At 47.4% G+C, this 24,766-nt stretch overlaps 3 protein-coding genes across 20 annotated transcripts in view; 2 read left to right on the top strand and 1 right to left on the bottom strand.

The window, feature by feature from the left end:
• The window catches only part of ppef2b (protein phosphatase with EF-hand domain 2b), a 33,027-nt gene extending 8,374 nt beyond the window's left edge, over nucleotides 1-24,653 (bottom strand). The window contains exons 1-13 of one of the 15 annotated variants that reach the window (XM_073935576.1): nucleotides 24,604-24,653; nucleotides 23,068-23,473; nucleotides 14,314-14,691; nucleotides 14,052-14,166; nucleotides 13,800-13,941; nucleotides 13,472-13,717; nucleotides 13,277-13,391; nucleotides 9,187-9,233; nucleotides 8,953-9,119; nucleotides 8,814-8,850; nucleotides 6,067-6,216; nucleotides 5,570-5,833; nucleotides 3,543-3,728 (exon numbers count right to left, since the gene is read on the bottom strand). In XM_073935576.1, the coding sequence (XP_073791677.1) occupies nucleotides 3,543-3,728; nucleotides 5,570-5,833; nucleotides 6,067-6,216; nucleotides 8,814-8,850; nucleotides 8,953-9,119; nucleotides 9,187-9,233; nucleotides 13,277-13,391; nucleotides 13,472-13,717; nucleotides 13,800-13,941; nucleotides 14,052-14,166; nucleotides 14,314-14,368 (1,524 nt within the window). In that variant the 5' untranslated portion in view covers nucleotides 14,369-14,691; nucleotides 23,068-23,473; nucleotides 24,604-24,653. Of the gene's footprint in view, nucleotides 1-3,542; nucleotides 3,729-5,569; nucleotides 5,834-6,066; nucleotides 6,217-8,813; nucleotides 8,851-8,952; nucleotides 9,120-9,186; nucleotides 9,234-13,276; nucleotides 13,392-13,471; nucleotides 13,718-13,799; nucleotides 13,942-14,051; nucleotides 14,167-14,313; nucleotides 14,727-14,816; nucleotides 16,990-23,067; nucleotides 23,474-24,603 lie in introns of those variants that run through there. The other 14 variants (XM_073935581.1, XM_073935577.1, XM_073935582.1 and 11 more) reach the window with 14 other exon arrangements.
• On the top strand, nucleotides 11,065-13,270 carry LOC141379810 (uncharacterized). Its single transcript, XM_073935057.1, has 3 exons — nucleotides 11,065-11,072; nucleotides 11,779-12,997; nucleotides 13,028-13,270. Exons 1-3 carry the CDS (start codon nucleotides 11,065-11,067, stop codon nucleotides 13,241-13,243), a joined length of 1,443 nt encoding a protein of 480 aa, XP_073791158.1. The 3' UTR covers nucleotides 13,244-13,270.
• On the top strand, nucleotides 16,785-23,734 carry gsdf (gonadal somatic cell derived factor). Of its 4 annotated transcripts, none has more exons than XM_073934942.1 (6): nucleotides 16,795-17,008; nucleotides 18,375-18,499; nucleotides 18,600-18,671; nucleotides 19,532-19,617; nucleotides 19,695-21,278; nucleotides 23,104-23,734. In XM_073934942.1, exons 1-5 carry the CDS (start codon nucleotides 16,920-16,922, stop codon nucleotides 19,839-19,841), a joined length of 519 nt encoding a protein of 172 aa, XP_073791043.1. In that variant the 5' UTR covers nucleotides 16,795-16,919; the 3' UTR covers nucleotides 19,842-21,278; nucleotides 23,104-23,734. The 4 variants fall into 4 exon arrangements, with proteins under 4 accessions (NP_001108140.1, XP_073791043.1, XP_005173900.1 ...); XM_005173843.6 differs by having other exon boundaries at nucleotides 16,867-17,008; nucleotides 18,378-18,499; NM_001114668.1 differs by lacking the exon at nucleotides 23,104-23,734 and having other exon boundaries at nucleotides 16,785-17,008; nucleotides 19,695-20,530.
• Nucleotides 24,654-24,766: the final 113 nt, after the last annotated feature.

The raw sequence follows: 24,766 nt of genomic DNA, 5'->3' as shown, positions 1-24,766 counted from the left end.
CAGAGGAGTGTGTGGATGAACAGAGGAGTGTGTGGATGAACAGAGGAGTGTGTGGATGAACAGAAGAGTGTGTGGATGAACAGAGGAGTGTGTGGATGAACAGAGGAGTGTGTGGATGAACAGAGGAGTGTGGATGAACAGAGGAGAGTGTGGATGAACAGAGGAGTGTGTGGATGAACAGAGGAGTGTGTGGATGAACAGAGGAGTGTGTGGATGAACAGAGGAGTGTGTGGATGAACAGAAGAGTGTGTGGATGAACAGAGGAGTGTGGATGAACAGAGGAGAGTGTGGATGAACAGAGGAGTGTGTGGATGAACAGAGGAGTGTGTGGATGAACAGAGGAGAGAGTGGATGAACAGAGGAGTGTGTGGATGAACAGAGGAGTGTGTGGATGAACAGAGGAGTGAGTGGATGAACAGAGGAGAGAGTGGATGAACAGAGGAGTGTGTGGATGAACAGAAGAGTGTGTGGATGAACAGAAGAGTGTGTGGATGAACAGAGGAGTGTGTGGATGAACAGAGGAGAGAGTGGATGAACAGAGGAGTGTGTGGATGAACAGAAGAGTGTGTGGATGAACAGAGGAGTGTGTGGATGAACAGAAGAGTGTGTGGATGAACAGAGGAGTGTGTGGATGAACAGAGGAGTGTGTGGATGAACAGAAGAGTGTGTGGATGAACAGAGGAGTGTGTGGATGAACAGAGGAGTGTGTGGATGAACAGAAGAGTGTGTGGATGAACAGAAGAGTGTGTGGATGAACAGAGGAGTGTGTGGATGAACAGAGGAGTGTGTGGATGAACAGAGGAGTGTGTGGATGAACAGAGGAGTGTGTGGATGAACAGAGGAGAGTGTGGATGAACAGAGGAGTGAGTGGATGAACAGAGGAGTGTGTGGATGAACAGAAGAGTGTGTGGATGAACAGAAGAGTGTGTGGATGAACAGAGGAGAGTGTGGATGAACAGAGGAGTGTGTGGATGAACAGAGGAGTGTGTGGATGAACAGAAGAGTGTGTGGATGAACAGAGGAGAGTGTGGATGAACAGAGGAGTGAGTGGATGAACAGAGGAGTGTGTGGATGAACAGAAGAGTGTGTGGATGAACAGAAGAGTGTGTGGATGAACAGAGGAGAGTGTGGATGAACAGAGGAGTGAGTGGATGAACAGAGGAGTGTGTGGATGAACAGAAGAGTGTGTGGATGAACAGAGGAGTGAGTGGATGAACAGAGGAGTGTGTGGATGAACAGAGGAGAGTGTGGATGAACAGAAGAGTGTGTGGATGAACAGAAGAGTGTGTGGATGAACAGAGGAGAGTGTGGATGAACAGAGGAGTGTGTGGATGAACAGAGGAGTGAGTGGATGAACAGAGGAGTGTGTGGATGAACAGAGGAGTGAGTGGATGAACAGAAGAGTGTGTGGATGAACAGAAGAGAGTGTGGATGAACAGAAGAGTGTGTGGATGAACAGAGGAGAGTGTGGATGAACAGAGGAGTGTGTGGATGAACAGAGGAGTGAGTGGATGAACAGAAGAGTGTGTGGATGAACAGAAGAGTGTGTGGATGAACAGAAGAGTGTGTGGATGAACAGAGGAGAGTGTGGATGAACAGAGGAGTGTGTGGATGAACAGAGGAGTGAGTGGATGAACAGAGGAGTGTGTGGATGAACAGAGGAGTGAGTGGATGAACAGAAGAGTGTGTGGATGAACAGAGGAGTGAGTGGATGAACAGAAGAGTGTGTGGATGAACAGAGGAGAGTGTGGATGAACAGAAGAGTGTGTGGATGAACAGAAGAGTGTGTGGATGAACAGAGGAGTGAGTGGATGAACAGAGGAGTGTGGATGAACAGAGGAGTGTGTGGATGAACAGAGGAGTGTGTGGATGAACAGAGGAGAGTGTGGATGAACAGAGGAGTGAGTGGATGAACAGAAGAGTGTGTGGATGAACAGAGGAGTGAGTGGATGAACAGAGGAGTGTGTGGATGAACAGAGGAGTGTGTGGATGAACAGAGGAGTGTGTGGATGAACAGAGGAGTGTGTGGATGAACAGAAGAGTGTGTGGATGAACAGAGGAGTGTGTGGATGAACAGAGGAGTGTGTGGATGAACAGAGGAGAGTGTGGATGAACAGAGGAGTGTGTGGATGAACAGAAGAGTGTGTGGATGAACAGAGGAGAGTGTGGATGAACAGAAGAGTGTGTGGATGAACAGAGGAGAGTGTGGATGAACAGAGGAGAGTGTGGATGAACAGAGGAGTGAGTGGATGAACAGAGGAGTGTGTGGATGAACAGAAGAGTGTGTGGATGAACAGAAGAGTGTGTGGATGAACAGAGGAGTGAGTGGATGAACAGAGGAGTGTGTGGATGAACAGAAGAGTGTGTGGATGAACAGAGGAGTGAGTGGATGAACAGAAGAGTGTGTGGATGAACAGAGGAGAGTGTGGATGAACAGAGGAGAGAGTGGATGAACAGAGGAGTGTGTGGATGAACAGAAGAGTGTGTGGATGAACAGAAGAGTGTGTGGATGAACAGAGGAGTGTGTGGATGAACAGAGGAGTGAGTGGATGAACAGAAGAGTGTGTGGATGAACAGAGGAGTGAGTGGATGAACAGAAGAGTGTGTGGATGAACAGAGGAGAGTGTGGATGAACAGAAGAGTGTGTGGATGAACAGAGGAGTGTGTGGATGAACAGAAGAGTGTGTGGATGAACAGAAGAGTGTGTGGATGAACAGAGGAGTGTGTGGATGAACAGAAGAGTGTGTGGATGAACAGAAGAGTGTGTGGATGAACAGAGGAGTGTGTGGATGAACAGAGGAGTGAGTGGATGAACAGAAGAGTGTGTGGATGAACAGAGGAGTGAGTGGATGAACAGAAGAGTGTGTGGATGAACAGAGGAGAGTGTGGATGAACAGAAGAGTGTGTGGATGAACAGAGGAGTGAGTGGATGAACAGAAGAGTGTGTGGATGAACAGAAGAGAGTGTGGATGAACAGAAGAGTGTGTGGATGAACAGAGGAGTGTGTGGATGAACAGAGGAGTGAGTGGATGAACAGAAGAGTGTGTGGATAAACAGAGGAGTGTGTGGATGAACAGAGGAGAGTGTGGATGAACAGAGGAGTGAGTGGATGAACAGAGGAGTGTGTGGATGAACAGAGGAGAGAGTGGATGAACAGAGGAGAGTGTGGATGAACAGAGGAGTGAGTGGATGAACAGAGGAGTGTGTGGATGAACAGAGGAGAGAGTGGATGAACAGAGGAGTGAGTGGATGAACAGAGGAGAGTGTGGATGAACAGAGGAGTGTGTGGATGAACAGAGGAGAGAGTGGATGAACAGAGGAGTGTGTGGATGAACAGAGGAGTGAGTGGATGAACAGAGGAGTGTGTGGATGAACAGAGGAGTGAGTGGATGAACAGAGGAGTGTGTGGATGAACAGAGGAGTGTGTGGATGAACAGAGGAGTGTGTGGATGAACAGAGGAGTGTGTGGATGAACAGAGGAGTGTGTGGATGAACAGATGAGCATGTGGATGAAGGAATGAGTGAGTGTATCTCTCCGTCACCCGGCCGCTGTGGCAGAACTCGTATCCCTCCTGTTTGCACTCGTGTGAGCGGATCAGCATCTGCAGCTGGTGTTTGTCCAGCACCGCGTGAGTGACGTCTGGACCCCAGAGACACCCGCCGCTGCGCACTTTATTGGGGACGCAGCCATTCTGGGCCATCGGGTCGCTCCACAGGATGTCCACTATCTGCGGAGCACACACACACTCTAGCACTAGTGTCCAGTGTGGTTCAGCCAAAGTGCAGTTCAGTCCAGTGTACTTGAGTCCAGTGCAGTGCAGTTCAGTCCAGTGCAGTGCAGTTCAGTCCAGTGCAGTTCAGTTCAGTCCAATATATCTGAGGTAAGCCCAGAATCAGCACAGAAACATGTTTTCTGTGGGAGGTGTTAATGAAACACAGTGTACTGTACTGTAGTGTAGTTTACTGTAGTGTAGTGTGGTGTAGTATACGGTAGTGTACTATAGTGTAGTGTAGTTTACTGTAGTGTACTATAGTGTAGTGTAGTTTACTGTAGTGTGGTGTAGTATACGGTAGTGTACTATAGTGTAGTGTAGTTTACTGTAGTGTACTATAGTGTAGTGTAGTTTACTGTAGTGTGGTGTAGTATACGGTAGTGTACCATAGTGTAGTGTAGTTTACTGTAGTGTAGTATAGTGTAGTTTACTGTACTATAGTGTGGTGTAGTGTAGTATACGGTAGTGTAGTGTAGTTTACTGTAGTGTAGTTTACTGTAGTGTAGTGTAGTTTACTGTAGTGTAGTGTAGTGTAGTTTACTGTAGTGTAGTGTAGTGTAGTTTACTGTAGTGTAGTTTACTGTAGTGTAGTGTAGTTTACTGTAGTGTAGTGTAGTGTAGTTTACTGTAGTGTAGTGTAGTGTAGTTTACTGTAGTGTAGTTTACTGTAGTGTAGTGTAGTGTAGTTTACTGTAGTGTAGTGTAGTGTAGTTTACTGTACTATAGTATAGTTTAATGTAGTTTACTGTAGTGTAGTATAGTGTAGTGTAGTTTACTGTACTATAGTGTGGTGTAGTGTAGTATACAGTAGTGTAGTGTAGTTTACTGTAGTGTAGTTTACTGTAGTGTAGTGTAGTGTAGTTTACTGTAGTGTAGTGTAGTATACAGTAGTGTAGTTTACTGTACTATAGTATAGTTTACTGTAGTTTACTATAGTGTAGTGTAGTGTAGTGTAGTGTAGGGCTCAGTGGAGACGGGTTCTAACACCAGCAGAGATTACAGTGTGGCCGACAGCAGATCTCGGACACAGAGAGAGAGCGGCGCTGCAGTGTTGCCATGTTTATGTGGCTTTATGGTAATACCGTGATACCACAGTACCAGGACATCAACATCTGATCACATCCCTGTACCACAGTACTGCCACAGTAGAGTTTCCCCACATTACTGTGACAGAGAAACAGACAGTGTGTGTGTAAGGGTGTGTGTGTGTGTAAGGCCTGGTTTATACTTCTGCAGCAAGTGAGCGGCGTGACCCACGGCGCATGTAACGCGTGTAGCTGTGCTTATACTGCTGCTGCTGTCTCTGTTGGTCTGCATTAACACTTCTGAAGCACTAGTGGGCAGTGAGGTGTAAATGTTCCTCTGTGTCGAGTTTCTTCGCTGCTGTTTTGCTTTTCCTGAACACTTCCTGGATGTACAAGTGGCTCAAACTCGCTCATTTTGAGGCAGGAACCGGCGGACGTGCAGCAACTGTAACCATGAGGGAAACACAGAACAAAACTCTCCATCCGGAGCTCCTTCACGGGACTCCACACTTGTAAACAATCGCTCCATCGGGCTCGCACCATTCACCCGGCTCTCGGTCCCGCCCAGACTCGTCAGCGATACCAAGCCGACCAATCACAGAGCTTGCGCTACGCCTCGTTGCGACGTGTAGTTACATTTTTTGAGAGGTGCACGTCAGTAACGGCCACGGCGAAGGGCTATGCGTCAGTGCTGTAGCATACGCGTGCGCTTGACACAGAAGTATAAATCAGCCTTAAGGGTGTGTGTGTGTGTGCGTGTGTGTGTGTCACCTGTTTCCACTCGTCTGCATCAGTGTGTGTGTGCTGCAGCTCTGGATCCTCCGCCAGCCGCCGGCGCTCCCGCAGCTCCTCCTCTACGCAGCGTCCCGTTCCGGCGTGCAGCGAGTGTCTGGCGGTGTGTGTGGGTGTGTGTCGGCGCAGCGGGGAGCAGTGTGTGAGCGACTGAACCCGGCGACGATACACACTGCTGTCCTCGTCCGGCTCGGGGTCCGGTGGCCAGTCCCATCGCCTCAGGGGCCGCAGTGCAGACACAAACTGAGGAGAACACCACACACACACAAATAGATGGATAGACAGACACACACACACCTGAACGCTCGTGTACACACTCACAGTAGAGCTGCATGAGACTGTCAATGATGCAGTATTGTTGGGTACTGCTCATGCGATGTGACGTGATGACTGAAATGCTGATCTTATTATTAATCTCCGAGTAAAGCGGTCACACACACACACACACACACACACACACACTGGAGCTGGTGTACCCTGTGGCGCTGCAGTTTGCTGATCACGTTCAGGTCCGTCTGGTCGGAGATTCCTCCGTGTACGATCAGCACCTTCTGGTTGATGATGGTGGCCAGCGGGAGCCGGCTGAAGATCTTCTGCAGCAGCTCCAGGATCAGTTTCCCATGAACCTGCGAGCGATCACAGAGAGTGTGTGTGTGAGTGTGTGTGGATCTGGATTTAGGTGCAGGTTCTAGGCATCAGTTCGGAGAGTAACTGAACACTGCTCCTGTGTTTAAGGGCCTACTCACACTATGCCATCTGTACCGTGCCCAGGCCCGTTTCCCGGATCGTTTGAGAAGTGTGAGTGCGCTGAATCGCGCTCAAGCACGGTTCACTTGGCCGGCCCTGGCCCGGTTGGAAGAGGTGTGCCTGAGCGCGGTACACTTGGGCTTTGGCGCGGTACGCTTGTGTGTGAGTACAAAACGCGCCAAAGCCCGAAACCGAAAGCGAGACGTGACTTTAAGGGACTGTTTGATATGGATTTATTAATCATTCTTACTGTTCAGTGAACGCAAACTGCCGTAGCTTATTAAAGACGCAAACTCCTCACAGCACGCCAGCTGCGCCTTCAGCAGATCTCCTCATTCCTGCAGCACGAGGGCTTAATGATTGTTTATGAGTGCCAAAAGTGGCGGATCTGTTCGGCGAAATATCTGACTGTGTGTCCCCGCATCCCTAAGGACTGTTTGGCGAAATATTTGACGGCATATCAAACGACTGAAACGATATAACTAGAGAAATCTCCACTGTGCTGCTGAGTGAGAGCGTATGGCAAGCCGTTTTAGCATTTAAACCTTGTTCAGACTATCCATAAATATATTTAGAGATATCTCTAATTATATTTTGGCTAGTCATAATTATAATTCGACTAGTCAGAATGACAATTAGAGATATCTGCAATTACAATTGTACTAGTACGAAATCATTCATCCATTGACTTCCATTGAAAAATATTTGCAGGTATCTCTAAATGAGTTTTGACTAGTCAAAAATCCAATTCAAGATATCTACAACTGTAATTTGACTATTAGTAAATTAATTAGAGATATCTTCAAATATATTTGTAAATATCTCTAAATATGATGAATTAAAGACATCTCCAAATGTATTATGACGAGTCAAAACTCATTTAGAGATATCTGCAAATATTTTTCAATGGAAGTCAATGTAGGAATATGACTAGTCATAATATATTTGCAGATATCTCCAATCTGATTTCGTACTAGTACAATTGTAATTGCAGATATCTCTAATTGTCATTCTGAGTAGTGGAATTATAATTATGACTAGTCAAAATATAATTAAAGATATCTCTAAATATATTTATGGAGTCAGAACAAAGATTTAAATGCTAAAAAGGTTTGCCATAGAGAGCGCTTCTGAACAGCGCAGCAGCGATGACGTAAGCGTGCCGAGGCCCTATATGGTGTGAGCGCGGGCCGTCGGGGGAGACGGGAGGGGGGACAAGCGTGCTTTGGCCCGGTTCGAGGCAACTGTACCTAGTGTGAGTACGGCCTAACTCATCCTGAAAGCTTCCTCTGCTTCTTCAGGTGTGTGCCGGACACTGAGGCTAATCCCTAATCCCTCGCTCACTATTCCCTACTGTATTCCACAAATAGAGTCCACCTGAGAGAGTGAACTGCAGCACTGCTGAGGGTACTAAAGAGATGTTGTGTGTTTGTTCTGCTGGTTGATGGATCCCTCAGACGGGTCAGATCTCTAGAACCATTCGTCATTAAACCAGTCACTGATATAGCATTGCGCTTTAGAGGCCATCAGGTGGTCAGATCTGGGAATTCATTCAGAGTCTAAACTCTCGGTGCATTATGGGGGTTTTCTAGCTGTTGAGTGTACATGGGTTATAGACTCATTATTGCAGTGCATTATGGGATGGATTGAGTGCATTTCAGAAAGTCCATTTTGATTTCAGAAACCTCTAGAAATGGCTGCTTCCTCAATAAGTTCACTAATAAGGGTATAGGGGTGTTTCAGATACAGTCTCCAGCAGCAGCTGTGAACACCTCAGCATGCAGCATATAGTTTGTATTGGATATCAGAAAAGCACTTGTCAATAATGTTCCCAGCATGGAGCAGGAATCGCCTCAGCCTTAACGTTTATCAGTGCTTTCGATGAGCTCTGCATGTGAAAGGTGGAGCACTGTGGAGAAGGTGGAGCTCTGGAACGTGTCAAACGGATGCGTGTGTGTGTTTCTCTGTTAACTTAACACACAGGGATTAGGGCAAATGGGATTAACAGCTGAATACTTCTAGAATGTGTGTGTCTTTGGTTCAGCGAGATGATTTATTAGCTTCATTAAGGTTTATTTGAGTGCACTTCAGGCTTATTTAGACACTCTGGGTGTTCGGTCTCCGGTAGACCTTTAGTTCCTTTATAATTCTGACATTTACAGCAAACCAAACCTCTGTGACTGCAATAATGCACAAAACAGTGTCTGAATGCGCTGCTGAGAGCGGAGTTAACCCTCAAGGGAATTTGATGATGGTGTTTGCTTTGCTAGTGCGGTGGTGAAGCTGTAGTGTGTGTGAATGGGCAGACGAGTGTATAGTGTACAATCCTCTTAAATCAGGCGTTTGTAATCCTGCTCCTGCTGGAGTTTAGCTTTAAGCCTAATTAAACCGAGCCAAGAAGGTCTTCAGGATCAACAGAAGCGCCAGGTCGAGTGTTTGTGCTGTTGAGCTGGTCTAGGCTGGACACTGAACTCACCCGATACTTGCTCAGAACTTCTTTAGTGAAGCCGTATCTGCATGAACACAAACACACAATCAGAAATACAGACCTACAGATCTGAACACTAATGCCACACGATGAACTATAACTGGCCAGTCCTACAGAATATCTGCACCTCAGATTAACGATGTGGTCCTCGTGGTTTCCCCGGTTCAGGTGCATGTCATGTGGATACAGCAGCAGGAACGCAAACAGCACCAGCAGCACCTCCATCGACTCTTTCCCTCGGTCCACATAGTCTCCGTTGAAGACATACGGGGTCTCTGCCGAAGGAAACCCGTTCTAGAAGAGCAGGAATCAGTCATGTTGCGTTCAGAAGGAGAAACCTGAGCTACAGAACTTTACTGACTTTATAAAAGATCAACAGCAGATCCTCCAGATGGCCGTGAAGATCTCCTGCAGGAGGAGCAGAGGAATAATCACCTGCTGTAGGATAAAACACTGAGGTGGAGGTGTTGCGTAGATGACGTGTGACAGAGGCAGTGTTGCGAAGGTGAGGTGTGGTGGTAGCGGGGTTGCGGGTGTGGGAAGTTAGGTGTTGTGTTGGCGAGGTCTGACTGAGATGGTGTGGGGGTGTGGTGTGACTGAGGTGGTGTTGCGCTGGTAATGTGTGACTGAGGTGGTGTTGCGGAGGTGAGGTGTAACTGAGGTGGTGTTGCGCTGGTAATGTGTCACTGAGTTGGTGTTGCGGAGGTGAGGTGTGTCACTGAGGTGGTGTTGCAGAGGTGAGGTGTCACTGAGGTGGTGTTGCGGAGGTGAGGTGTCACTAAGGTAGTGTTGCAGAGGTGAGGTGTGTCACTGAGTTGGTGTTGCGGAGGTGAGGTGTCACTGAGGTGGTGTTGTGGAGGTGAGGTGTCACTGAGGTGGTGTTGCGGAGGTGAGGTGTGTCACTGAGTTGGTGTTGCGGAGGTGAGGTGTCACTGAGGTGGTGTTGCGGAGGTGAGGTGTCACTAAGGTAGTGTTGCAGAGGTGAGGTGTGTCACTGAGGTGGTGTTGCAGAGGTGAGGTGTGTCGGAGGCAGTGATGTGTTGGTGAGGTGTGTCGGAGGCAGTGTTGCGGAGGTGAGGTGTGTCAGAGGCAGTGTTGTGTTGGTGAGGTGTGTCAGAGGCAGTGTTGTGTTGGTGAGTTGTGTCAGAGGCAGTGTTGTGTTGGTGAGGTGTGTCGGAGGCAGTGATGTGTTGTTGAGGTGTGTCAGAGGCAGTGTTGTGTTGGTGAGGTGTGTCGGAGGCAGTGTTGTGGAGGTGAGGTGTATCAGAGGCAGTGTTGTGTTGGTGAGGTGTGTTGGAGGCAGTGTTGCGGAGGTGAGGTGTGTCAGAGGCAGTGTTGTGTTGGTGAGGTGTGTCAGAGGCAGTGTTGTGTTGGTGAGGTGTGTCAGAGGCAGTGTTGCGGAGGTGAGGTGTGTCAGAGGCAGTGTTGTGTTGGTGAGGTGTGTCGGAGGCAGTGTTGCGGAGGTGAGGTGTGTCAGAGGCAGTGTTGTGTTGGTGAGGTGTGTCAGAGGCAGTGTTGCGGAGGTGAGGTGTGTCAGAGGCAGTGTTGTGTTGGTGAGGTGTGTCGGAGGCAGTGTTGCGGAGGTGAGGTGTGTCAGAGGCAGTGTTGTGTTGGTGAGGTGTGTCAGAGGCAGTGTTGTGTTGGTGAGGTGTGTCAGAGGCAGTGTTGTGTTGGTGAGGTGTGTCAGAGGCAGTGTTGTGTTGGTGAGGTGTGTTGGAGGCAGTGTTGCGGAGGTGAGGTGTGTCAGAGGCAGTGTTGTGTTGGTGAGGTGTGTCAGAGGCAGTGTTGCGGAGGTGAGGTGTGTCAGAGGCAGTGTTGTGTTGGTGAGGTGTGTCAGAGGCAGTGTTGTGTTGGTGAGGTGTGTTGGAGGCAGTGTTGTGTTGGTGAGGTGTGTCAGAGGCAGTGTTGTGTTGGTGAGGTGTGTCAGAGGCAGTGTTGTGTTGGTGAGGTGTGTCACTGAGGTGGTGTTGCGGAGGTGAGGTGTCACTAAGGTAGTGTTGCAGAGGTGAGGTGTGTCACTGAGGTGGTGTTGCAGAGGTGAGGTGTGTCGGAGGCAGTGATGTGTTGGTGAGGTGTGTCGGAGGCAGTGTTGCGGAGGTGAGGTGTGTCAGAGGCAGTGTTGTGTTGGTGAGGTGTGTCAGAGGCAGTGTTGTGTTGGTGAGGTGTGTCAGAGGCAGTGTTGTGTTGGTGAGTTGTGTCAGAGGCAGTGTTGTGTTGGTGAGGTGTGTCGGAGGCAGTGATGTGTTGGTGAGGTGTGTCAGAGGCAGTGTTGTGTTGGTGAGGTGTGTCGGAGGCAGTGTTGTGGAGGTGAGGTGTATCAGAGGCAGTGTTGTGTTGGTGAGGTGTGTTGGAGGCAGTGTTGTGTTGGTGAGGTGTGTCAGAGGCAGTGTTGCGGAGGTGAGGTGTGTCAGAGGCAGTGTTGTGTTGGTGAGGTGTGTCAGAGGCAGTGTTGTGTTGGTGAGGTGTGTCAGAGGCAGTGTTGTGTTGGTGAGGTGTGTCAGAGGCAGTGTTGTGTTGGTGAGGTGTGTTGGAGGCAGTGTTGTGTTGGTGAGGTGTGTCAGAGGCAGTGTTGCGGAGGTGAGGTGTGTCAGAGGCAGTGTTGTGTTGGTGAGGTGTGTCAGAGGCAGTGTTGTGTTGGTGAGGTGTGTCAGAGGCAGTGTTGTGTTGGTGAGGTGTGTCAGAGGCAGTGTTGTGTTGGTGAGGTGTGTTGGAGGCAGTGTTGCGGAGGTGAGGTGTGTCAGAGGCAGTGTTGTGTTGGTGAGGTGTGTCAGAGGCAGTGTTGCGGAGGTGAGGTGTGTCAGAGGCAGTGTTGTGTTGGTGAGGTGTGTCAGAGGCAGTGTTGTGTTGGTGAGGTGTGTTGGAGGCAGTGTTGTGTTGGTGAGGTGTGCCAGAGGCAGTGTTGTGTTGGTGAGGTGTGTCAGAGGCAGTGTTGTGTTGGTGAGGTGTGTTGGAGGCAGTGTTGTGTTGGTGAGGTGTGTCAGAGGCAGTGTTGTGTTGGTGAGGTGTGTCAGAGGCAGTGTTGCGGAGGTGAGGTGTGTCAGAGGCAGTGTTGCGGAGGTGAGGTGTGTCAGAGGCAGTGTTGTGTTGGTGAGGTGTGTCGGAGGCAGTGTTGTGTTGGTGAGGTGTGTCAGAGGCAGTGTTGTGTTGGTGAGGTGTGTCAGAGGCAGTGTTGTGTTGGTGAGGTGTGTTGGAGGCAGTGTTGCGGAGGTGAGGTGTGTCAGAGGCAGTGTTGTGTTGGTGAGGTGTGTCAGAGGCAGTGTTGTGTTGGTGAGGTGTGTTGGAGGCAGTGTTGTGTTGGTGAGGTGTGTCAGAGGCAGTGTTGTGTTGGTGAGGTGTGTCAGAGGCAGTGTTGTGTTGGTGAGGTGTGTCAGAGGCAGTGTTGTGTTGGTGAGGTGTGTTGGAGGCAGTGTTGTGTTGGTGAGGTGTGTCAGAGGCAGTGTTGCGGAGGTGAGGTGTCACTGAGGTGGTGTTGCGGAGGTGAGGTGTGTCAGAGGCAGTGTTGTGTTGGTGAGGTGTGTCAGAGGCAGTGTTGTGTTGGTGAGGTGTGTCAGAGGCAGTGTTGTGTTGGTGAGGTGTGTCAGAGGCAGTGTTGTGTTGGTGAGGTGTGTCAGAGGCAGTGTTGTGTTGGTGAGGTGTGTCAGAGGCAGTGTTGTGTTGGTGAGGTGTGTCAGAGGCAGTGTTGTGTTGGTGAGGTGTGTCAGAGGCAGTGTTGTGTTGGTGAGGTGTGTCAGAGGCAGTGTTGTGTTGGTGAGGTGTGTCAGAGGCAGTGTTGTGTTGGTAAGGTGTGTTGGAGGCAGTGTTGTGTTGGTGAGGTGTGTCAGAGGCAGTGTTGTGTTGGTGAGGTGTGTTGGAGGCAGTGTTGTGTTGGTGAGGTGTGGTGGAGGCAGTGTTGTGTTGGTGAGGTGTGTTGGAGGCAGTGTTGTGTTGGTGAGGTGTGTTGGAGGCAGTGTTGTGTTGGTGAGGTGTGTCAGAGGCAGTGTTGTGTTGGTGAGGTGTGTTGGAGGCAGTGTTGTGTTGGTGAGGTGTGTCAGAGGCAGTGTTGCGGAGGTGAGGTGTGTCGGAGGCAGTGTTGTGTTGGTGAGGTGTGGTGGAGGCAGTGTTGCGGAGGTGAGGTGTGTCAGAGGCAGTGTTGTGTTGGTGAGGTGTGTCAGAGGCAGTGTTGCGGAGGTGAGGTGTGTCGGAGGCAGTGTTGTGTTGGTGAGGTGTGTCAGAGGCAGTGTTGCGGAGGTGAGGTGTGTCAGAGGCAGTGTTGTGTTGGTGAGGTGTGTCAGAGGCAGTGTTGTGTTGGTGAGGTGTGTCAGAGGCAGTGTTGTGTTGGTGAGGTGTGGTGGAGGCAGTGTTGCGGAGGTGAGGTGTGTTGGAGGCAGTGTTGTGTTGGTGAGGTGTGGTGGAAGTGGTGTGGCCGCGGTGAGGAATGACGGAGGTGGTGTTGCAGAGGTGTGTGTTCTCACCGCAGATGGTGATCTCTGTGTGTGTGCCGGTGCTGACGGTGCTGATGTTGGGCATTAATCGCAGGAGTGTCCAGGTTTTTCCCAGCAGTTGCAGAACGTATCGTGCGTGAAGCTTCTGAATACAGAGATGTGCTGTCAAACACACTCACACACACACTCACACACACTCACACACACAGGACAGCGCTGGAGCACCTGTTTGTTCCTGAAGGCGTGCAGCAGCTCCGTGACGCCGCTGAGGGTCAGTGGGAAGGTCAGATGTGGGCCGCTGTACCCGTCCGGCAGCTGGATGTGTGTATAGCAGCAGTGTTTCTCCCATGGCTCGTCCTGACACACACTTCTCTCTCCGAACATCTGCGACACCAGAGAGGCCGGCGGAGACACACACACTCCCTCACTGCGGCCGAAGTGCTCCATCAGGAAACTGAAGAAATTATACAACTGCAGAAACACACAGAGGAAAAGACCATCCCATGACCACCGCTACCACGAGAGCCTCATCGCCGTGCGTGTGTGTGTGTACCTGTGTGTGTTCACCTTGATGTGGTCCTGCTGTCCTGAATACTCTATGGACTGGAAGATGTTCCAGGTGCAGCGGCGCCGCATCTCCAGCCGAGCCACATACTGCCGGTACCAGCGCTGAATGAGCAGTGCCGCCCGCATCGCTACACACACACAAACACACACACACACACACAGAGATACGTTCAGGTCAGAAGACACCACACACACACACACACAAGCAAACGCACTGACTCTCAGAAACACGTCTGACCTGTAGCCGCTGCAGCAGGAGGAGCAGGAGAAACAGAGCGGTGCATCATTCACAATCACTGACAACTGAAGATTACTGAGAGAAACAGAAGAGTTACCTGGAACTGAGATGCTCCCTGCAGACAGACAGACAGACACGGAGAGACAGACAGACAGACAGACACGGAGAGACAGACAGACAGTCAGAGTGTGTGAGCAGTGTTTCTCTCAGTGTAGTGCAGTAAATGCAGAATTACAGCAGGTTCTCCTGGAGCTTCACACACCTCGATCACACACTTTCACCTGCAGCTGCTCTGCTTTGGAGCGTCCACATCCCATCTCACCGCCAGCACGCTGTAAAAACACACTTCACACACACATCACACACGCTTCACACATGTCAACTCACACACACCTCTGATTCTGGAAGCCTCTGCATTCCCGTTTAAACAGACACGAATAATTCCCTCCACACATCAGAAGTGGTCAGCCGTGGTTTCTGAAGAGCAGTGATTGATTATGGATTATTGGTGGAGAGTGTGTGTCTGTGCTGTACCGCAGAGTCCTGGAGCTGAAACACCGCTGCAGAAGAGGCCGAGGGTCTCGCACCGCTGATGCCCAAACCCATGAGGAGACGACACAGAGCGTCCACACGTGCAGATCTGACAGATTCACACACACACGCACACACACACACACACACAGGGGAAGCTCATCCGTCATCAAAACAACACATGGATTAGGGTTAATGCTGCGGCTCGGCTTCAGCCCAGAATAGACAGCTCACCGCAGGTAAAGGCCATTGGAGGATCGGCTGCGCTGTACACACCAACACAACTGTCCATTACCCAGGCCACCATTACAGAACTGCTCACTTCTGCTCATTATAATCTTAAAGCGGCTGAGCGCTGATTAAATGAGCTACGTATAAATACACCGCCATGGGCTGAGCGCATATTTCCTCAGATAACCTCTCGTCTTTCTTTAGATTCTCACGCAGGTGCCGGATTCCTCCTGACGCAGAGGAGGTTCAGCTCAAGGACAAACACACAGCGTTCAGCCGAGGTCAGAGAGAATGCAGATCAGGAGGAATCACACACACACACACACACACACACACAATCATCCCAAAGCGGTGCTGTCAGTCAGAGAAATCAAGCGGTTCGTGTTGAATGAATATGTGCGACACACACAGATAAGACTCCGGCTATAGTGGATTTACTGTCTCTCTCTCTCTGTCTCTCTCTCTCTGTCTCTCTATCTGTTTCTCTCTCTCTCTGTCTCTCTCTCTCTGTCTCTCTTTCTCTGTTTGTCTGAATCTAGTTTTCAAGCTCAATTACCTGTATTGGCATTATATTTTACTATAGTTTTGCCAAAGTATTTTAACTATGTTTACACCGACTGTTACATCATCAAATAAAATATACCATGAATAGGAATAAATGGCAAAACTACACGGCAGACAGTACCTGTAATAATTACAGGCATTAAGCTGTAGAGTATTTAAATAAGGCAAATTAGTTCAGCTATCAGCCATTTCTCATGGTGCGCACATGTTCTGAGGATAGTTTGACACCGTGTCGAGTTTCTGAGGCGTTCAGATTAAAGGATTAACTATTTCATTCATTCATTTTCCTTCCAGCTCAGAGTTCACCAAAGCGGTGTGAACTGCCAACTATTGCAACATGTGTTTTACACAGCAGATGCCCTTCCAGCTGCAACCCAGTACTGGGAAACACCCCCACACACTCATACACTACAGACAATTTAGCCAACCTAGTTCCCCTATAGTGCATGTGTTTGGACTGTGGGCCTCGCATGGTTCAGGATTGGTAGAGCTACGCATCGATGAATTGGCTCTTCAGTGTTTGAACTCTCAGTAATGATTAAATCACACTGAACTGAGCTAAACTGAACTGAACCACACTGTTCCAGTTACTGAACCACACTGTTCCAGTTACTATGACCATTTATGTGAAGCTGCTTTGACACAATCTACATTGTAAAAGCGCTATACAAATAAAGCTGAATTGAATTGAATTGAAACCGGAGCACCTGGAGGAAACCCACGCCAACACGGGGATGCAACATGCACGTAAGGTCAAGGTTGTGTATTTTGACCGTAATTAAGGCTGATCGGTGGTCGATTAGTGTTTGAGTGCTGTGTTTGTGGAGGGCCTCGGCTTGACTTCCTTCATTAGTTCAGACAGGTGTGTGTTCAGAGGTGTGTTTCTCATTAGGATGGCGTCTGCCTTCATAAATATGAGGATGTTTAACTGACTTCTGCACAGAACTGGCAAACGCAGCCCACAGAAGGACTTTATATTGCAGAGCATTGATCAGCTTGTTTCTGTAGTTCTGTTTAGCAGGAATAAACCCCGTTATACATCAAGCCCAGCTCTCTCTCTCTCTGTCTGCTGATGATGATAGATATTGCTGGATGTCTCCATATAGATGACTGATCTGATCAGGTGTATCAGACCCTTCACAGCGAGACTGACAGCACATGTACATGAGTTTAGACGTGAGTGATCGGTGTTCAGAGTCTCAGGTGATGGCGGTGCCGTGTCCTCGATTAATGAATGGCTCCTTTTTCTGCGCCATTCCTGTGTGAACTCCTTCATTTCGTCACCTATCCTCCTTCGGTTTGGGCTTATCGTCTTTGCGACTGTGTAACCGCACGATAGAATTCATTGTGTTTTCCTCAATTCCACCTTTTTTCTCCTCCTCCTTTCCAACACCATCCGTTCGCTCTACATGAAAACAGTGTAAAGTATTCCAAGGCCAAGCCTGGCCAGCGTAGATAAATCGCAGCTTTCCCAGGCCGCCACAGACAACATCCACCGCTGCAGTCCGAGCTCCTCCAGCGAACGCTCCTGAATCCACAGACATGCTGCTGCGCCTCGTCCTGCTGCTGCTGGCCTTCCCTTTGGGGGAGATGTTTGTGCTCCATCCGTCACCTGAGGACCAGAGCCACAGGTAAGAGCATCCATCTACTGTACATCATTCTGCCTCAGGTGTTCATCGTGTGGGTGTTACACTATGAGGAAACAGCAGCAGAGAACAGGATAAGAGCTGTAGGAGTCGTATAATGGTGTGAAACGTGTGTGTTCAGTATATATTCAGTGTGTTGTGTCGATGTTCTGCCCTGAGCCGTGAGCCTACAGATGTTTATTCGTCCCGGTGTTGCGCAACAGCACAGAATGTGAAAACTCTGCTGGCACACGAGTGACCCTGAAGGAGAGAGTCATGAGATTAAACAGGTTAGCTGAAGAGCTGACCTTTCAAGCTGAGCTTGGGTCAAACACACACAACCCAATAGAGTGGATGAAGAAGAGTGTGTGTGTGTGTGTGTGTGTGTGTTTAAACCGTTTAGACTGCTGCTCATCAAGAGGGTTTGGAAGAGTTCCCATCAGACCGAGCGTTTCTCACAGCTTCACAGTATGAGTTAGCGCTTCACTTTCAGCAGATCTCAGCTTTTCTTGACACTTGTGTTCAGTTATGTCAAGTTTGAGATGCATTTCATCCCCATATGTAGACCCACACGGAATCTGCACGCAGCCCATCATGTTTATTTACTCGAGTAAATGTGTGTAAATCTATATTTATTCAGTTTTAAAATTCATTTCAGTAACATTATTGACTAATATGAAAATGTTCATCTGATTTATGTACAGTGCAGCGTCATATTTCTGTCTTTCAGTGGAGATATTATAGGAGAGACTTGCTTTGTTTACCAAATAAGTGGATGTAATTAGATTTGCTTTTTAAACATAAATAAAAGTTTAAAAGATGTTATTTTTATTTCATATATTAAGATTTTAGTTATGATGCTCCCAAAATAATTCAGATTTTTAACAAAATTCTCAGCAGAAACAGGAAAAAACATCCGCAGATTCTGTCTGGCCCTAGACAACACTTAACTCCTGACCACACACACACACACACACACACACACACACACACACACACACACACACACACACACACACACACACACACACAGCTGTAGTGATGTTTGTTCTGTACAGACTGAATAGTTTTACGTCTCTTGTTAAATGTATTCGTTATCTGTCTGCTGTCTCGTCTCTGTCATTCTGGTGAAGCTCTGCACTAACACTAACTCCTCGTATGTGTGAACATACCTGCTGATAAAGCTCTTCTGATTCTGATTTTCTGTGGTCTCCTCTAAACTCAGTCCTCACAGCACACTCTTCTACATCTGCACACTCCTTCACTCTGTCTGAGATATAAAGAAAGCTGAGCAGGTCTAAATGTGCTGTATTGCTGCACTTGTGGGGAAGTGTTGAACACTCAGACTGAGGTGCTGAATGTGTGTTTGCAGCAGAGAGCAGGAGATCAAGAAGATCATCCTGAAATCTCTGCACCTCCCGAAGGAGCCGAGCAACTCCCTGTCCCAGCTGGAGCATCTGCGGGAGTCATTGAAAAACAGCATCCACTCACCGCCAGGTACGCCACACACACACACACACACACACACACACACACACACACACACACACCTGCGCAGGTGAGCTCTGGGTCATTAAAGCTCCTCTCTGTTCTGCAGGTAACTCCAGCTTGCCGGAGGACTCTGGAAACTCCAGCTGCTGCAGACGCTCCTCTCAGGTGTTGATGAAAGGTGAGGCTTTACCTGAGGAACAACCAGAACCACAGAACCTGCCCACAGTGTACAGATTACTGCACAAACCTTTATATATACCTGCAGATTTACACAGAATGTGTCTGAGAGTTATTAAAAACCTGAAATCATTAATGAACTTTTCTTCAGGCTTTATGAAGATAACACAGTTATGTCCACTTATATTTGGTAAACAAACAAGTCTCTCATATGTCTACAGTAAACAGATAACATGACATTATACACTCAATTGTGCATCAATAATATCAACACTTGCATATTTATCAATAAAAACACTAAACTCTATAATAAATCAATATATAACTGGTCATCTTATAAGAATTATAAGGTTCTGTCTGACATTTTTGTCAAAATTAAGTGACATTCTTGTTAAATGTCAACTTCTTTACATTATGGGATGTTTTTTATAAGTTGTTTACATTTTAGGACTTTTTTTTAAAACTGATGCTGCACACATGCTGTCTGCCATAGAAAGCAAAAACTTTAAAGCTCAATATCTCAAGATCATTCAGAACGCAGACAGAACCTTAGCATTAAAATAAAAACTGAATCGATAGTTACAGAAGAAAATAAACAGACTGCAGGATGAGCTCTAGCATCTGTAGACGTCTGCATGCACAGACGCAGTGTGGCCTGGGAAGTGATGGCGCAGTGTATGCAGAGCAGCTGGAGGCTCCTGCAGGGCTGAATGTGTGGATGTGGGAAGAGCAGGAGCAGCTTCTGTCCCACACCAGAGAGGGTTACCTCCACACTCCTGAGGGACAGCAGTAGCGCAGCAGCTTCTGTGTTTTTCCACTGAGCTGATGATGATGATGATGTGGTGCTGTGTGAACATGCAGATCTGGGCTGGGACGGCTGGGTGGTTCTCCCGGAGAGCGTGGCCTTCGTCCAGTGCGTGTCCTGCGGCTCCGGCACGTCTGTGCAGGTACGGTTGCTCCAGAATATCTAGGTGTGTGTGTGTGTGTATCTGACAGAGTCTGACTGCCTGCGCTCTCTCCGCAGTGCTGCAAACCCACCGCGCACCACATCGTGCCGTTCGTCTACATGGACGCGAGCGGTCTGGTTCTGTCTACGGTGAGGCTGCCCCGCGACTGTGGCTGCGACCTAGCGGAGGACACACTCGACCCCGCAGCCATGAGCCCTCCGTGATCAAACACACACATAACACACTCACACACACACACACACACACAGCGTAGAGAAACACTGCTGTAGCACACACACACACACACACACATGTAGTCTTCATTTTTGCTGCTGTTCGGAGCTCAGGCTCCTGTGGACTTTAAGTATGGTGGAAACATGTTCAGTTCCCAGAAGGCCGAGCGCTCAGTCTGGCCTGTTTTTCTCCAACTCCTCTTTCACAGAAATACACAATGGAGCTTCTGTTAGCGATCCGCTCAAGGCCAGACCTGTTTTAGCTGCGGGTTTGGCTCTGGCAGAGCTTCAGCGCCGCTCCGCGAAAACATGTTATGGATCCGCTCTGCCAGAACTCCACCAAAGCCATCCTGGGCTGCGTCTCAAATATCCCTCTGCGAGAGCTGTCCTCATTCCTCAATGTGAGCGTTAGCCGCTAGCGTGTCTGTGGCCGCCGGTGGAGCAGAGGCATGATGGGAACTTTCCAACACAAACTAGCCGTAGTTCAGCATCACTGGCCTCTGTTTAATCTGTGTGTGTGTGTGTGTGTGTGTGTTTCCATTTACACAACTGTACTACACACCCCTGCATCATGTCATGTCAGAGCTAATGTTTCCATGTTCAGCCAGAAAATAACAAGGTGTTTGCTTGATCTCAGTGTACCTGCAGACCGCTTCATTAAACAAGCTATCATGAAGACACGCGACTGCTTATTCCAGCTCACAGGTCACTCCTGCTGTCACGAGTGTGTGTGTGTGTGTGTGTCTGCGTGTGTGTGTGTGTGTGTGTGTATGTGTGTGTGTGTGTGTGTGTGTGACTGTGTGTGATTGTGTTTGTGAGTGTGTCTTTGTGAGTGTGTGTGTGATTTTTTGGCAGCTTCTGCAGGGAGATTTATCAGCATGAACCTGCATGAACTCATTCCTCATTGGGTAATGGTGTGTGTGTGCGTGTGTGTGTGTGTGTGCGTGTGTGTGTGTGGCCGCAGGTTACATGCAGAGCATTCCTGACATGAGCCGATTATTTTGGGAGTTTGTTGGCACACAGTGTCTGCCAGTGTGTGTGTGTGTGTGTGTGTGTGTGTGTGTGTTCCTCCAAGGCTGTTGCGCACTCAGTAAAGCCTCTCTCTTTCTGTGCGAGTGTGTGTGTGTGACCCTTAGAGCTGATGGGCTCCGCTGAGCCTCGACATTAATCAGACAACAGCAGCGACCGACAGCATGGTGTGTGTGTGTTTGCCCTGTGTGCGCTGGGCACCGCTGCTGGCGCTGCTGGTGTGTGTGTTTGCTCAGGACAGCAGCCGGGAGTGTTTGGACAAGGACGAGCTCATTGCTGAAATGCCCAGCACTGTGGACCTCCCGACGGAGTGTGTGCTGACCTGCACCGCGCTCACGTACCGGCAGATCCTGGACACACAGCGCAGGGTCACGGTGCGCTTCAGGGACTCGCGGCCCGGTAAGAGAGAGAGAGAGAGAGAGAGAGAGAGAGAGAGAGAGAGAGTGTGTGTGTTAATGCATATGTGTGTGTGGATATATATATGTGTGTGTATGGGTTGTGGTGTGTGTGTGTGTGTGTGTGTGTGTGTGTGTGTGTTTCATCAGTGTATTGATACTGAAGAGTAATATCCAAAGGGCGCAGCAGCAGGGGCTGAGGAGGAGAGCAGGACTCTGAACAGGCGACTCCAGACGCTGAACACCAGCGAGTTTTTACAGATTTAGTCCAAATGATGGAATATCAGGGGTTTCTGTTTGTCGCTTTAATCGTTAGTTCATCACAATGTTTATTTTCTGTATCAGTGTTTTTAAGTCAGGATAATATATATAGCTGAGGTCAGAATTATTCACCCCCTGTTTATTTTTTACCCAGTTTCTGTGTAGTGGAGAGCAGATTACTCCAACACATGTCTAATCATAACAGCGTTAATAACTCATCTCTAATAACTGATTTATTTCCTCTTCATCATGATGACAGCTTAAAGTCTATTCAGCTTAAAGTGACATTTAAAGGCTTAAGCAGGTTAATCAGGGTAAAGTTAGGGTAACTAGGCAAGTCATTGTATAACAGTCGTTTGTTCTGTAGACTATTGAAGAAATATATAGATGAAGGGGCTAATAATATTGACTTTAACACTATTAAAAACTGCTTTTACTCCAGCCAAAATAAAACAAATCAGACTTTCTCCAGTAGAACAGATATTATCAGACATACTGTGAACATTTCCTCAATCTGTTCAACATCTGGGAATTTTTAAATGGGGAAATAAAAGGGGGGCTAATAATGCTGACAATATAAATATACGTATTTAGGAGCAGTAAGCAGTATCTTATTTCATTTTTTTGTTCTCTTATAGACTATTAAAGTCCTGAAAATGTTATTTAAGCTTGTTTTTGGTCACACTTTACAGTATAGGTAATACCTTTACAATAACAGCATTTATTCCTGCTCGTTACATTAGTTAATGAATGTATAGTTGTTCATGGTTAGTTCAGGTTAACTCAGAGTGCATTACCTAATGGTGATTGAGAAGTGCTGTGCGGTATTGTTCATACTTAGTAAATACATTATTATTGATTAAAGCTTCCTGTACAGTGTAAAGACACTCATATATAATGACTGGCAGAATCTGCAATGTGTTATGCTATTTCTGTGCTGGATTTTGCACAAAATCTGCAGGTTTATGTGGAATGATGTTGAGAGTATAATAAGCAAATAAAAATAAACCTAAAAACCTTTAAACTCCTGTCTAAGGTTTACAATGCAAATACAAGTAGATCCACATGTTTGGTAAACAAGGTGAATCTCTAAAGACAGAAAATATTACTTTACAAACTGTATCGTACATCTGAATATCTTCAATATTATTACTAAATTAAACTGAATTCATATAAATGTACATAAATAATAAATAGACTGAATGATGGGCTGATTCAGTGTGATGTGTGCCTAATTAGAGATGATGGAAGTTCAGCTTTTCCTCAGTGAATGTGGAGTTATATACACTTCACTGAACATGTGTGATTATTATTACATGCTAATATTATTTCTTCTGTGAGTTAACGATGTGTATATACTGGCAGGCCTGTACACAGCTCTTCACTCTCCTGATATTGCACTACTAGATAAGTGAAGCAGAACTGAAGTGAATATCAGTGTAGGAGTGGGAACCCTGCAGACGGCGGCTGTGTTATATTGTATAGTGCTGCTGGCGGTGTGTTTCGTGCATGTCTGTGCGGTGAACACACACTGTCTTACTGTCATCCACCATGTTTGACTCCTGCAGGTGAAGACAGAGACGAGTTCTGCTGGCTTATCAGCAGCAGATGCAGCACGTGGGATGAAGTGTTGGTTTTACTGTCTCTCAGCCAATCAGACGCGGCGACCGAAGCCAGGATTCGTCTTCAGACCGACTCCCTGATCCTCGTGGAGCCGCAAGACTCTCCGTCCGTCCTGCCTGATGACTGCGGCCTGCGGTTCGACGTCACCGCGCAACTGCAAGGCCTGCGACAGCACACGCTCTGCGTCAGGCCGCACGGCATCATGGGAAACCAGCTGCAGTGTCCGCCGGCTCTGGTCTTCGTAAAGCAGAAACAGAAAGAGAGTCGCTCCTGATCCAGACCACGAACATTACGACACGCAGCGCTGAACCCTTCCTGGTGATGGAAAACGCAACTCATTTCAAGTTTCTGAATGTTTCAGTAATATGTAAATAATAATCTATATTTCCATTTGAATATACTTAATGTAATTTACATTATAATCGTTCTATTATAGCAAACTGATAAATCTCTAGAATACAGTGCACTCGCATCTTTTACTCTGTAATAAAGATTTCCTATATAGATACAGATATATATAACCTTATTATATGTACCCATATTCAGCTATTTTGTTAATAAAATTATGGAAGCTCAGTGTCTGCTGTGATTTGATATTAATAGAAGATTTGCTTTTTATATCTGTTCACTGAGCATCTTCAGCAGCTGATGAGCTCAATATGAGCAGCTGCTTTACATGTTTCAGTGTTCATAACATCACGCTTTCAGAAATGCAGAATAAACTGCTGCGAAATGTTCATTTTACCTGTGCAGTTATTATATCACAGTAATTTACAGTGGTCTTCTTCAACATTCACCGCTTAACTTATTATTATCTAGATATTTTTAACAGTTTCAGCTTATTAATGAATTCTAAATGAAAATGTAATTTTAAAGCCTAATTGATCGCAGCCATCGTGCTTTCGGTCATCATGGAGCCTTTCCACACCTCCGTGTTTCTCCACAGCACAAGTGGTCATAGTTGATCAACTCAGAGCGCAGTGAATGGGAGTGTCATTATCATCATTATTTTACAGTCCTATTTGCTGGAATATTAACAGAAAAACGCCAGGATAACGATATCAAAACTTTTCATTACTGAGGAGAACAGTAACGTTAGTGTGAGACTGATAATGGCGGACAGAAGAGAACCATCCTGTCAGAGTCACTGTCCACACTGTTAGAAACGCCTTACACATTTCTCTTTCTTTAATTAGATGCAGAAATGATATAATACACACATAAATGCATATAAATGTTTAAATATCTAAATATTAATAACTTTGAAGGATTTAAGATGCTGATGAGGGTTAAACCCATCATGTGTTAAGGCTGCATTATGACTGATGATAAATTAGAGAAGCTGAACTGGTACAAAAGCCACTGTCTAATCTGCTGTTTGACTAATAGTCACATGACAACATTACTAAAACACTTATTATCATCACTATTATTAAAATATTTACCGTATCCGTGATTCACCGTAATCTGCCTCAGCGATAGTCTCTGACTGACTGACCGTTAGCGCGCTTTTGAGTAACATGCCCAAATAAGGAGCGGTGCGCCGGAACCATTTATTCCAGCGCGCGGGGGGATACTCTCTCCACTTCACCATCTCCAGATGAATAA

This window comes from Danio rerio, chromosome 21, assembly GCF_049306965.1.
Source record: "Danio rerio strain Tuebingen ecotype United States chromosome 21, GRCz12tu, whole genome shotgun sequence".
Classification (NCBI taxonomy): Eukaryota; Metazoa; Chordata; class Actinopteri; order Cypriniformes; family Danionidae; genus Danio; species Danio rerio.
The sequence above is the reverse complement of the archived record's forward strand: the minus strand, read 5'-3'. Positions and strand labels throughout refer to the sequence as shown.